Source organism: Kogia breviceps, chromosome 3, assembly GCF_026419965.1.
Source record: "Kogia breviceps isolate mKogBre1 chromosome 3, mKogBre1 haplotype 1, whole genome shotgun sequence".
Taxonomy (NCBI): domain Eukaryota; kingdom Metazoa; phylum Chordata; class Mammalia; order Artiodactyla; family Physeteridae; genus Kogia; species Kogia breviceps.
Genome location: NC_081312.1, coordinates 2,787,540 through 2,799,795, shown reverse-complemented (window position 1 = coordinate 2,799,795; position 12,256 = coordinate 2,787,540). Strand labels below are relative to the sequence as shown.

General features: G+C 42.2%; 1 protein-coding gene across 1 annotated transcript in view; it reads left to right on the top strand.

The window, feature by feature from the left end:
- RCOR1 (REST corepressor 1) overlaps positions 1-12,256 on the top strand; it is a 114,621-nt gene that overhangs the window by 84,893 nt on the left and 17,472 nt on the right. Inside the window, exons 4-6 of the mRNA XM_059058253.2 lie at positions 8,452-8,504; positions 9,982-10,143; positions 11,152-11,270. Coding sequence (XP_058914236.1) covers positions 8,452-8,504; positions 9,982-10,143; positions 11,152-11,270 — 334 coding nt within the window. The remainder of the gene's footprint in view (positions 1-8,451; positions 8,505-9,981; positions 10,144-11,151; positions 11,271-12,256) is intronic.

Sequence of the window (12,256 nt, the reverse complement as noted above, 5' to 3'; positions counted from 1 at the left end):
AAACAAACCAAAAACATCAAGAGTGTGTTAGATTCTTTCCGTGATCTAAGTGTATTCATTTTCTGAGAATTCACCTCGCTGTACCCTTATATAAGTGCTTCTCTCTACGCACATCATACTTTACTAAAAACTCTATGCATAAAGTATACGTACACATCCATGCACACACATACATACAGACATAAACATGAACACACATACATGCATATACACATACATTTACAAAACAGGGTGGAGCCCAAGAGGCAGTATTTTAAAGACGTTTGTCAGATGATTCTTAGCAGACAGGATGAGCAACTGTTGAATTGGAGCACAGCTCTGATGGATGGAGTTCAAGGACTGGGCAGGTTCTCTTGCTAAACTAATTCTGTGGTTGTAAACAGCTGCATCCCTTCCTTCAGGTTGAATCTCACAAATATTTATGAAGGAATTAATTTTAATACTTTTCATTTGTATATTTCGACTCTTCTATTTTTAATTTTTATACAAAGCATATATATGTGTATATATATATTTATATATGTGTATTTTTATACAAAGTATTTATAGAATACTTATTATTTTACAAGTGATGAAATGGGCTTAACCTGCAAGTTCCTGATGGAAACTAAAGACTTTGACTCATGGTCCAGGACTCTTTCCACTCGAGTCTGCTATGAGGTTATAGATGAAACAACTGTTAGTCTTTCCCGCCCCCCCTCTTTTAATGTCAGGGAATGTTGCCTTAATTGAGGGAGATACAGACCTTGTTGTGAGCATGGTTCCTTCCTTCGGTTCATGTGCACAAAGCAAAGCACAGGAGGGCAAACAAGACTATTTCGAGTGCACAGTTGCCTGCTGTGAGGGACTCAGTCATCAAGTAAGTTGACTTGGTGTGAAAGAGATGCAAGAGGATAGTGTGTCACTGCGTTGATCTTACTCTTTACCGTAGACTTTGGGCATTTTTAAGGAGAAAGGTGGTTATTGTTTTGATTAGTCACAACTAAATGTCATTCATTCTAGTGATGATCAGTTTTTAAAATATGGGAGATTCTGAGTATGCCTTTCTGGAGAATACACAAATGTATGAATACTAGAGTAAAGGGGGAGCGATGCTTTTATCCTTCTTGGAAAAAATGTTTAACGCAGCACACACAAAAAGTTTAAATTTAACATTTAGATGTTTTAAAAATTACTCTTAAAATGTTAGCCCTGGAAGACATAACGATCAATCCATTCTTACGTGATGAGGAAATTGTGGCACAGAGGCAGGGGTAGGACTTGTTCAGAGTCGTGTACGTTGATTCTGGGTGGATTAGGTAGGAACGGATGCCAGAAGCTGAATTTCAATGTGTATGGCTTAGTAGAGTATTCATATTTCTTTTTTTTTTGTTTTTTTTTGGTTTTTTTGGCGGTACACGGGCCTCTCACTGTTGTGGCCTGTCCCGTTGCAGAGCACAGGCTCCGGACACGCAGGCGCAGCGGCCACGGCTCACGGGCCCAGCCGCTCCGCAGCATGTGGGATCTTCCCAGACCGGGGCATGAACCTGTGTCCCCTGCATCGTCAGGCAGATTCTCAACCACTGCGTCACCAGGGAAGCCCGATATTTCTTTTTTCTTTTTCTTTTTTTTTTTAAAGAAGATGTTGGGGGTAGGAGTTTATTTATTTATTTATTTATTTTTGGCTGTGTTGGGTCTTCGTTTCTGTGCGAGGGCTTTCTCTAGTTGTGGCAAGCGGGGGTCGCTCTTAATCGCGGTGCGCAGGCCTCTCACTGTCATGGCCTCTCTTGCTGCGGATCACAGGCTCCAGACGCGAAGGCTCGGTAGTTGTGGCTCACGGGCCTAGTTGCTCCGCGGCATGTGGGATCCTCCCAGACCAGGGCTCGAACCCTTGTCCCATGCATTAGCAGGCAGACGCTCAACCACTGCGCCACCAGGGAAGCCCGGGTATTCATATTTCTTATTTCCACTTGATCAGATTGTCTATGAGACTGGGCTGGATTTTGTAGTATTTACTGGGGTGCTGGAGGGTGGGAGGAGCTTTTTCTATAGAGTGGGATTTTAACAAAACTACATTACGACATAGCATTGTCATGAAGAAGATGTGTTTCATTATTGACTAGGAAGGACTGGTTCATTACATTATATTGTTCTCTGGCTGAGACTCTGTGGCTTATCTTACTTCTTAAGCCTTCTATCCCCACCTCAAGATATTCAGAGGGATCACTGAAGTATTAGCTGTAGTAATGTCTGTGCCCACCAGGTGGCATAGTTGCTCCACCTAAATGATTTAAGCTCATTTTGATTCTCAGTGAGTTACAGTGATAACTCATTTCTTATTTAATAATGAAAAGAGGTGCCACGATATTTGTTATCATATTTTTGAAGAAAACTTAAACGCTCATTTTGAGTTACGAGAGAGAAATTGGTACCGTATTTCCTTTGCAGCACCTAAAGCTACTGTAAATGTTATGATGGTAAAAATTGTAAAAAGCTGTATTAAGGCTGCAGCTTTGTCCTCAGCACACCTTATGGTGTCAGCCTCTTGCTCTGCATAGACTACGCAAGATCATAAGGCATTCCGAATCGCTGCAGTATCTGGGGGAGGGAAGGAAGGGTGAGTTAAGGTTAAGGGGGCAGTTTTCACCTGCGTTCTTCCCCTTTTTGCAATTGAATTTGAGACTCTTACTAATGGTACTGGGAGCATTTAGGTCATTGGGTTAAAACATGAATATAGAAACCAATGCAGCCTCGCAGGAGGCAGCCATTTGCCTGTTACCCTCAGTTTCTGTCCCTTCCTTCATCAACCACAGTTCTGTTTTCTTAACTTCATTCAAACTGAATAGACCGTGTTGATGTGCCTTGCTCAGCTTTCTCTGTCGTGGAGACTGTTCTTATCTGACACGCCCTTCCCCCTGTCTCCCCTATGCAAGAGGTGGGATAGTGAAGGGAGCTTTAACGCCGTGGGTCCTGGGGCCAGACACTCAGGGTGTACATGAATCGTAGCGCTGCAGCTTAGCAGCTGTGTGACCCTGCCCAATGATCTGACTGCTGTGTGCCTCAGTTTCTTCGTTTGCGAATGGGAGTGATCGTAGAATTATCGGAGAGGATTAAAAAGATAATCCTGGTAAAGAGCTTAGAACAGTGGCCCGAACGTAGTAAATTCTCAAACGTTAGTGACTCACTTTCGTCAGCATAGCTGGTGAATCTTTAGGAAGCTTGTCTTGATTTATCACCATCACTATTTACTGATTGTGTTGCATTCTCACATTATCCTACATCTACACTGTTATTTTATGTATTTATGTTCTCCTCTGTCACCCGCGTGTTGTTTCAAGCTACTGCAATAAATCATTTTTCTTTTGTGTTTTGGCCTATTTGGTACAGGGTTCAGTACACAGTAAGGGTAGTTCAATAAATGTTTGACTAAGCTTTACGGATTTTGTAAATTTTTTTGGTGAATCTCACACATTCTACATTTTTTAAAATAAATACGTTTATTTGTTTATTTATTTATTTATGGCCTCATTGGGTCTTCATTGCTGCATGCGGGCTCTCTCTAGGCTCTCTCCAGTTGTGGCGAGCGGGGGCTACTCTTCATTGAGGTGTGCAGGCTTCTCATTGCGGTGGCTTCTCTTGTTGCGGAGACGGGCTCTAGGCGTGAGGGCTTCAGTAGTGTGGCTCGTGGGCTCTAGAGCACAGGCTCACTAGTTGTGGCTCACGGGCTTAGGTGCTGCGCGGCATGTGGGATCTTCCCAGACTATGGCTCAAACCCGTGTCCCCTGCACTGGCAGGCAGATTCTTAACCACTGCGCCACCAGGGAAATCCCTCACGCCTTCTACCTTTAAGTGATATTACCCCAAAACATAATTCATTCACCTATTCTTTCTATAATGGTAAGGTCTTGTCGATAAAAGCCGTGGTTTGTATAGTCTGTGTACTTCTTAAAGGATCAGAGTGGTGCATGTGTCTTTATCCATCATAATTTAAGATGAGACAGTTCTCCCTGGTTGTTCCTATAGTTTTCAAGGTTTTAAAAACACTGCATTATTTCTTTTTAAATTGTTTTTAAAGCAGAGTACACTTAACTCTGTGTCTGATTCTTCTGCTGCTGACGATGGATTAGACTGTTAGCTAAGCTGCACAAGAAACACGTGCTTCTGGCCTGTGCTGTCCCATGTGCCTTGGGGAAGGCTGGGGGGTGCAGATGCCCGGGCCAGGGACCTTGGAATGTCCTGATCACAGCTCATTCAGTGACTCTGCCCGCAGGGGCTCCTCGCCCCAGATTGGGATGGACTCTGGTTAACCTTCAATCTTCTAGAGGCAAAGTCAAGATTATTGTTGCCAGATAAAAGAAAGTGTCGGAAATGACCCCATGGACCCCGGCTTTCTTTGTCTCAGGCAGCTTGTACTTCTCTTGCTTCCCTTCCTTCCTGTTTCATCTTTTGTCCACGGACAAGGCAGTTGGGAGTGGATTTTGTTTTCTTAGGTTGAAAACTCATTTTTGCTTAAGGAAAGCACATGGGAGGTTTTGAAAAATGTACACTTCGCAGTTTCTTCATGACCTACCCATAGTTCCTGGCAGGCTGTGTCAGGCAGGTGGTGGCTAGGGCATCAGGAGTCCGGAAGCTGTGGTGGGTGGCCATGCCCTCTGATGACGAAAGGGAACGAGGGCTGGGGACTACACAGCGTGGGAAGGTAGTGAGAGACAAGCCCTGTCCGCAGCATTGTTTGTGCCAATGGCTGTATTCTGAATTAACTCTAGTCCGAAACGTTCTGTGAGGAGGAGGGGAAAGGAGGGGTTCCTGCTGTGTTTTCAGTCAGGTGATAACCCAGCTATTCGGGTGAGAGCAGCTTCCTACGAAGGTTTAGGAAGTTGCTAAGGGTCACACGGTCTCAAATATGGTGCTTACTATGCGCCAGGCACCACTAGCTGTGAACTCATTTTATCAAGAGACAGAGCCAAGATTTGACCTGAGTCTGTCTTACCCCATACCTAACCTGTGCTGCCTTTCCTCCCCTCCTTCCTTCCTTCTTTCTTTTTCTTTCTTTCTCTCTCTCTCCCCCTCCCTCCCTTCCTTTCTTTTTAAATTGAGGTATAGTTGATTTACAATATTGTGTTAGTTTCAGGTGAACAGCAAAGTGATTCAGTTTTTTACATATTTTTTTAGATTATTTTCCATTACAAGGTTATTACAAGATATTGACTATAGTTCCCTGTGCTATACAGTAAATCTTCGTTGCCTATTTTATGTATAGTAGTTTGGATCTGTTAATCCCATACCCCTAATTTATCTACTCCTCCCCCTTTCCACTTGGGTAATAACCATGAGTCTGTTTCTGTTTTGTATATAAATTGATTGGTATTATTTTTTAGATTCCATGTATGCGTGATGTCAGGTATTGGTCTTTCTCTGTCCTACTTACTTCATGTAGTATGATAACCTCTAGGTCCATCCATGTTGCTGCAAGTGGCAATATTTCATTCTTTTTAATGGCTGAATAATACTCTGTTGTGTAAATACACCCCATCTTCTTAAGTCAGTCATCTGTTGATGAGCACTTGGGTTGTTCCCATGTCTTGGCTATTGTAAATAGTGCTGCTGTGAACATTGGGGTGCATGTATCTTCTCCAGATATATGCCCAGTAGTGGGATTGCTGGATCATATGGTAGCTCTACTTTTAGTTTTTTAAGGAACCTCCATACTGTTTTCCACAGTGGCTGCACCAGTTTACATCCCACCAACAGTGTGGGAGGGTCCTCTTTTCTCCACACTCTCTCCAGCATTTGTTATCTGTAGGGTTTTTAATGATACGTGCTGCCTTTCAACTTACTAGAAAAAGAACCAAAAATGTTGACATTGTACATATCACAGGTCCCCCAGCATTCATTCAGCAAATGTTTGTCTAACCTTTATTGGACATTGAGCAATGAAAAGAATGAAAAATTGTATTTTTGCTCGTGGGTATCAGATGGTAATTCTTTTACAAGTTGCAAGGCTCCCCATATATTAATTCATTTCATCGCACCTTAAAGGCGCCTGATAGACGTACCAGGTGACTTACTTAAGTAGCTATGACAGCGTTCTTCCTTTGCTTTAGATTTGAGTCCACAGGGTGGTCTCCAAGAAAGCCTAAAAGATGTGTGACCTGAAAAGCCACCGTATAAGAGCACCTTGTGGTTTACAACGTGGCAAATGTTACATTTACCCTTAGCTGCAGCAGCTGGAATCCACTGTGTTAGTCTGTTTTCCTGGCCCTACCACCAGCTAATTTTCGTGTTAAAACAAAAGATGAAAATAGAAAAAGCATCTAAAGAATGTTCTAGTTTCCCTTGTAATTTTCAAGGTAAATCTGGTAAGAGACAATGGGGACAGGTGTACTGGACTCTGTTACTGGTGTAGCAGATTCTGGTTCTGCCCTGAGAGCGAGAGCTGCGGGCAGAACAGGCTCTCGAGGGCCTCCTGCAGCGCATCCAGCCTGTGCGTAACTTGCTTAAAGATCATTTGACTGACTGGTGATCACATGACTGAGTGTGTACACACATCGCACATTCCTCACTCAGCTAAGGTGAATAACAGCATCTGGAAACCTGTATGCTCGCAGAGTTGAGATTATATAGCAGAAGTTTGAGGTTCGTTTAATGTTTGTTCACTAAATATTTATTCAAAGAAGGAACCCTTAAAGCAGACCTCCAGGGTTGACCCTCAGTTCACTGTACATTGTTTTTCTCTCTTCCTGTCACGTGTTCTTGACTTGAGCACATCTCATTACCTGGTCTTTGTCCTCTGACCTGCGGTCCAGCCCCGGGCTCTAGGTGCCGCTGGCAGCATCTAGGCACCTCTCAGAAGAGTTCTCTCCGGCCAGGTGTGCACAGCCACCCACTCTGTGGCCTTACTTTTTGTTGGCTTTTTTTTCTTTTTTTTAAGAACCTTTGAGCATTTTTCTCTTATTTGGCATAATCTACCGTATTGTGAAGTAAAGCAAGGGACACACTTTGGAATATTTCCGCCCCCATTAAAAAAATCACCAGTTTTTGGACTTCCCTGGTGGCGCAGTGGTTAAGACTCCACACTCCCCATGCAGGGGGTCCAGGTTCGATCCCTGGTCAGGGAACTAGATCCCACATGCATGCCGCAACTAAGAGTTTGCATGCCACAACAACTAAGGAGCCTGCCAGCTGCAACTAAGGAGCCCACGTGCCTAAGACCCGGCACAACAAAATTTAAAAATAAATGAATGAATGAATGAATATTTTAAAAATAAATTAAAATCACCAGTGTCAACTTTGGGGACAAACAAGGGCCTTTATCATTCACTGACTCGCAGGTAAATTGGAATTTTACCCTCTTCTGAGTGGAGTAACCAGTCAGTTTTTGAGTATTTTAGGTGTAAAAAAGAAAATAGAAAATTAGTGCCTTAATATTGAAATGCACTCACTATATGTGGTTACTGTTTGAATTAAATTGACTCTTTTTTGTCGGCGGAAAAAATTTTCCCCTTATATTAGAATATATGCTAATGAGTTTGAGTTCTTTTTCAAAATTGATTTCTTTTTCCTAGTTAGTTGTCAGTTATACCACAATTAGGAAGGATGGTTGTGGTGGAATTGAATAGCATTCTGAAACTTAGAAGCACTGACTTTTATTAGGTGTCTGCTGTAACACGCAGCCTGTTTTCTCAACTCTAAGTTTGGTCATTGCACCTGGAGAGTGAGTTTTGAGGGAAGGGCAATAGGGGCTAGTAAGATTTAGTGTTTCTTTCATACAATTCTGTGCTACTTGATTTTCCCTTTTTGAGCTTGTATTATTTTCGTAGTTTATAAAGAAAAGTCATACATGAATAAAGAAGTGCTATTGATTAGTAGTCTCTTATTTTTCTGGAAGAAAGACTAGAAAGTGTAGAGAGGAAGTAGATTTGTCACTGGGGGCGGCAGCTTCTGGAGTTTGAGTGTGTTCGTTTTCCTTGGTGTTTCCTTAGTGCTTGAAAGCTGGCCTCAGCCACCTTGTTTTGGAGTTTGAGAGCAAATACTAGGCGTTGGTGCATGTAATTTATCTCTTAGATTTTTTTTAACATAAAAGTAGGTTGCCTGTTCTTCAACATCAGCTGAGACTTAAAAGCAAACCCCCATTTAATATTTCTAAATAATTAGTTTTCGAAGTACCAAAGTAATATTTATCGTAGAAAATTTAAGTAGAACCTTGTTTAAAAAAAAAAACAAAAACAGACTTATAATCTCACCATACAGAAATAAGTACTGTATTTTTTCAGCCATTTCTCTGTGGGATTTATATATGTAAGATCCATAATGAGATCATATTATACAGCTCTGTTTTGTTCCTGTATAGTCTTTATTTTTATTCTTGTGCATGGCCGGCCTGAAATATATATACGTCAGTATCAATTCTGGTGCCCGTAGACTGTGCCCTGTCCCTCCGTTTGTTTACCGGCCTCTTGTCTTGTTTTTCAGTGGACGAATACATTGCCATTGCTAAAGAGAAGCATGGGTACAACATGGAACAGGTAATGGCATGGTTTTCTTTTGTTGTTAAAAATGGGGTTTATAGTTGACCTGTTCATTTTTTTTTGTTCTGTGTGTTGGGTAACATTGTTTTCTCATTAGCCATGTTTTTGTAGTCAGTAGCCGTATTATACAGGCTCTGGTCGCCTTTTTTACTGCTTGAGATGAGTGTAGAGACCCTTTGATTGGAAAAGCGTGTGTGTGTTCCTGCCAGTCTGCACTGTTCAGGGCAGCAGTGGCGCTTAGGTGCTGCTTACTTGGGCATAACGCTTTCGTATTTGAATATGTGATTTGTTTATCATTCTTGTGGTTGTGTGATGGTTTTTTTTTCCTGACTCATGGTGTCACACTCAAACCTTCTCAAACCTGTTTTAATATTAATTGCTTTGAATCACTTTCTGGTTGTAAAATTTGATTAAGGTTTTTAAAAAATTGTTTGGAGCCAATTAATGAGAAATCCACAAGATTAATTTTTCTCCCAAAGTGTGATGATATCTTATTTCAGTCTTATTTCTAATTACGATTCTTTTAGGTAATCACATTAAGTTGGATTAGTGCTTTCCTTTGTATTGATCTAGATTTTACAGCCTGTAAATTACCAAAATCTTTCATTTACCCTAATGCCTGAGGATACCACTGATTTTGGTTATATAGACTTGGACCCTTTCTTTCAGCCTTGGCCTTACTTTTAGTTATTCTAACCCTGGTAGAACTGTCAGGAAAGCCAATTACAATAAGGTAGTTTCAGAATCTTTCAAAGCAAGAAGTGTATGCTTCTCTTTCTCCAAACCCTACTTATGAACTTCACAAAGCTGCTCAGAAAATCATCGATTTTTTTTTTTTCTATTTAGAATGTGTAATTATTATTGGGTGATTGCTGATTACACTTGTATGAATTTTTAAGGATTTTGGTCTTAAAAGTATGATCATTTCCACTTTAAAATTGACATACAAGGAGTTTTCTTTGGAAAGTATTCCTGAATTCTCTTGTTTCTAATTTGTTCCTTACCCATTTGTATTTTTTTTCCTTTCTGAGCTGGCAAAAACTCTTTATATTTGAAATTTTTTGGCAAAAGAATAACAAACAATTGTGTGCTTTTTGAGTTTACCTTCTCCTTCGTACCCAGTGGCTTTAGAGTGTGACCTGTACGAGCACAGATTCCAGAGTCCCACTGCTTCCGCTGTTTACTAGCTGTGGCCACGGGCAAGTTACTGAATTTCTCAGGGCCTCCATATTCCAGCTTGAGAATTGAGAATAATGGAACTTATCTCATAGGGCTTGAGACAAATGAGTTAGTGTACAGAAGGGCACGGATCAGCGTCTGCCACTTGGCAGTGTATGTGAGTTCACCATTTGTGAATTTGTCTGGGTATGAAGAAATACTTGCTCTTCTTGTGCCAGCCTCATTTCCACTTTAATGTTTCAGTCATGTCAGCCATGCTGTTGGTCTAAAAATTTCACTGATACTATTTTTCTAGGCTCTTGGGATGCTCTTTTGGCATAAGCATAATATTGAAAAATCATTGGCTGATTTGCCCAACTTTACCCCCTTCCCAGATGAGTGGACTGTGGAAGATAAAGTCTTATTTGAGCAAGCCTTTAGTTTTCACGGGAAAACTTTTCATAGAATCCAACAAATGGTGAGTAGGTGAGACCATTCACTGCGTGCCCCCCTGCCTCCCCGGCCCTGCAGTGTACCTGAGGGGTAGGGCTGCCATCCTCGAGCACGAGTGTTCCCGTTTTCAATAAAGCAGCTCACTGCGAGCTGCTGGGTGGGTGAGAGGCTTCACATTACAAGAGTGAAATATTCCCTAGCACCTCCCAGCTTGATAGATGTACCTCAGCCCACCCCACCCCACCCCACCCCACCCCACCCCACCCCACCTCTCTTGTCCGGACGACCCAGAGTGTTCTTTTCATTGGGTCTTCATTGCTGCGCGCGGGTTTTCTCTCTAGTTGCGGCAAGCAGGGGCTACTCTTCATTGCGGTGCGCGGGCTTCTCATTTTGCAGTGCCTTCTCTTGTTGCAGAGCACGGGCTCTAGGTGCGTGGGCTTCAGTAGTTGTGGCACATGGGCTCAGTAGTTGTGAGCATGGGCTTAGTTGCTGCATGGCATGTGGGATCTTCCTGGACCAGGGATTGAACCCATGTCCCCTGCCTTGGCAGGTGGATTCTTAACCACTGCGCCACCAGGGAGGTCCCCCCAGAGTGTTCCGATAGAAAGGGTCTCTGATGCTGGATGAGGCCAAACATCATGAGGCCCCTGTCTCCCTGGGGAGTTTGCTGACCTGTCACTTTTAGAAAGGTATTTGGTGGACTCCTACCGTGAAAGCTTACTGACGGTTACGTTAGTGCTAAAATGAATTTTTAAAAAAATAACCTAGAACTTACGTTAGAAGCTGTAGTCGTGTGAAAACTCTGATCCATCTTAAGCTGACTGCAGTCTTTCATGGGCTAAGTTTCACTTACAGTCAAGCTTCAGTCATTTGACAATGTGTCGATGAGAGTTCTTCTGTGAATTCAGAGGAAAACAGCGGTGACTTAGGGCATTTCTGAATATGTGAGAGTGATCCTTATGAAATACATCTACACACATCTGATTTTTAAAGATTAGCTTTAAATCTAAACCAACTCATTTTTTGTATTTAGCTTCCTGATAAATCTATAGCAAGTCTGGTGAAATTTTACTACTCCTGGAAGAAGACGAGGACCAAAACCAGCGTGATGGATCGCCACGCCCGGAAACAGAAACGGGAGCGGGAGGAAAGGTCGGTGCGCACGCGGGGTGGTGTCTCACCCCTTCGGAGATCTTTGCACCGGCATTGCTAAGAGCTGGTGGGTATGCGGAGGAAAGGTAGAGGGACCGGATTTCCCCCAGTTCCTTCCTGGTGGGACCAGAACGTACACAGATGTTCTTCAGCTCCACGCTCATGAGCTGTGTTAATGCATGAGTGCTACCTTCTAAAGGTGTCTTTTCTCACCGCTGCAGTCAGCACACTTTGTTCTGAATGAGTGAACTTTGCAACACATTCCTTTGTGCCCCTTAAGGGTGTCTTCTTTTAGTAAAAAGGAATTTCTTACTTCTTATGTTAAAATTTACTTGGTGTGCTTCTGCAGGATTCACCTGACGTTTTTATGTTTGGTATGTTAAAATCTACAGTTTGGATTTCCTTCTTCCCTTTTTTGACCATCCGTTTTGTGTATGTGAGTGAGAGAGAGGGGAACATTTTATGACTTCTTAATAAGGAGGTTAGTTTTAAGGACAGCTTAGTGCATAGGACGCACCTTAACCATCACGCCCTCAGCCTTACATACAGCAGAGTCAGGGAAGCAGCCTTTGCTCACCCGCAGAAGTGGGTTCTGGTCTCAGCTGAAGGGTCTGCTGATGGTCTCACAGGCGGGTTGGGTCAATGCACTCCTTTCCAGGCCTCTATCTCCTCAGCTCTAAAATGAAGATGCTTCAAGTCTAGAAGGCAGGGCACAAACATAGTGGGTTTTATGGTAGTGGGAATATAGGTGGCTTTTAAAAATTATATTTTCTATAATATATTATTTTTATAAATTAACAGTACCAAATAAAATGAAGGACTATAAACTATATGATCTCTGTGGCCCTGTCTTAGGAGAGTATCTTATAATTTCAAACGAAAGAGAATAACTTTTGGAGACGCCTGCAAAGCTCTTTCCAACCATAAGATTCTATAAAATTGTTGACCTTGGCACATCTGCTTTTTTTTTTTTTTTTTTTTTTTTG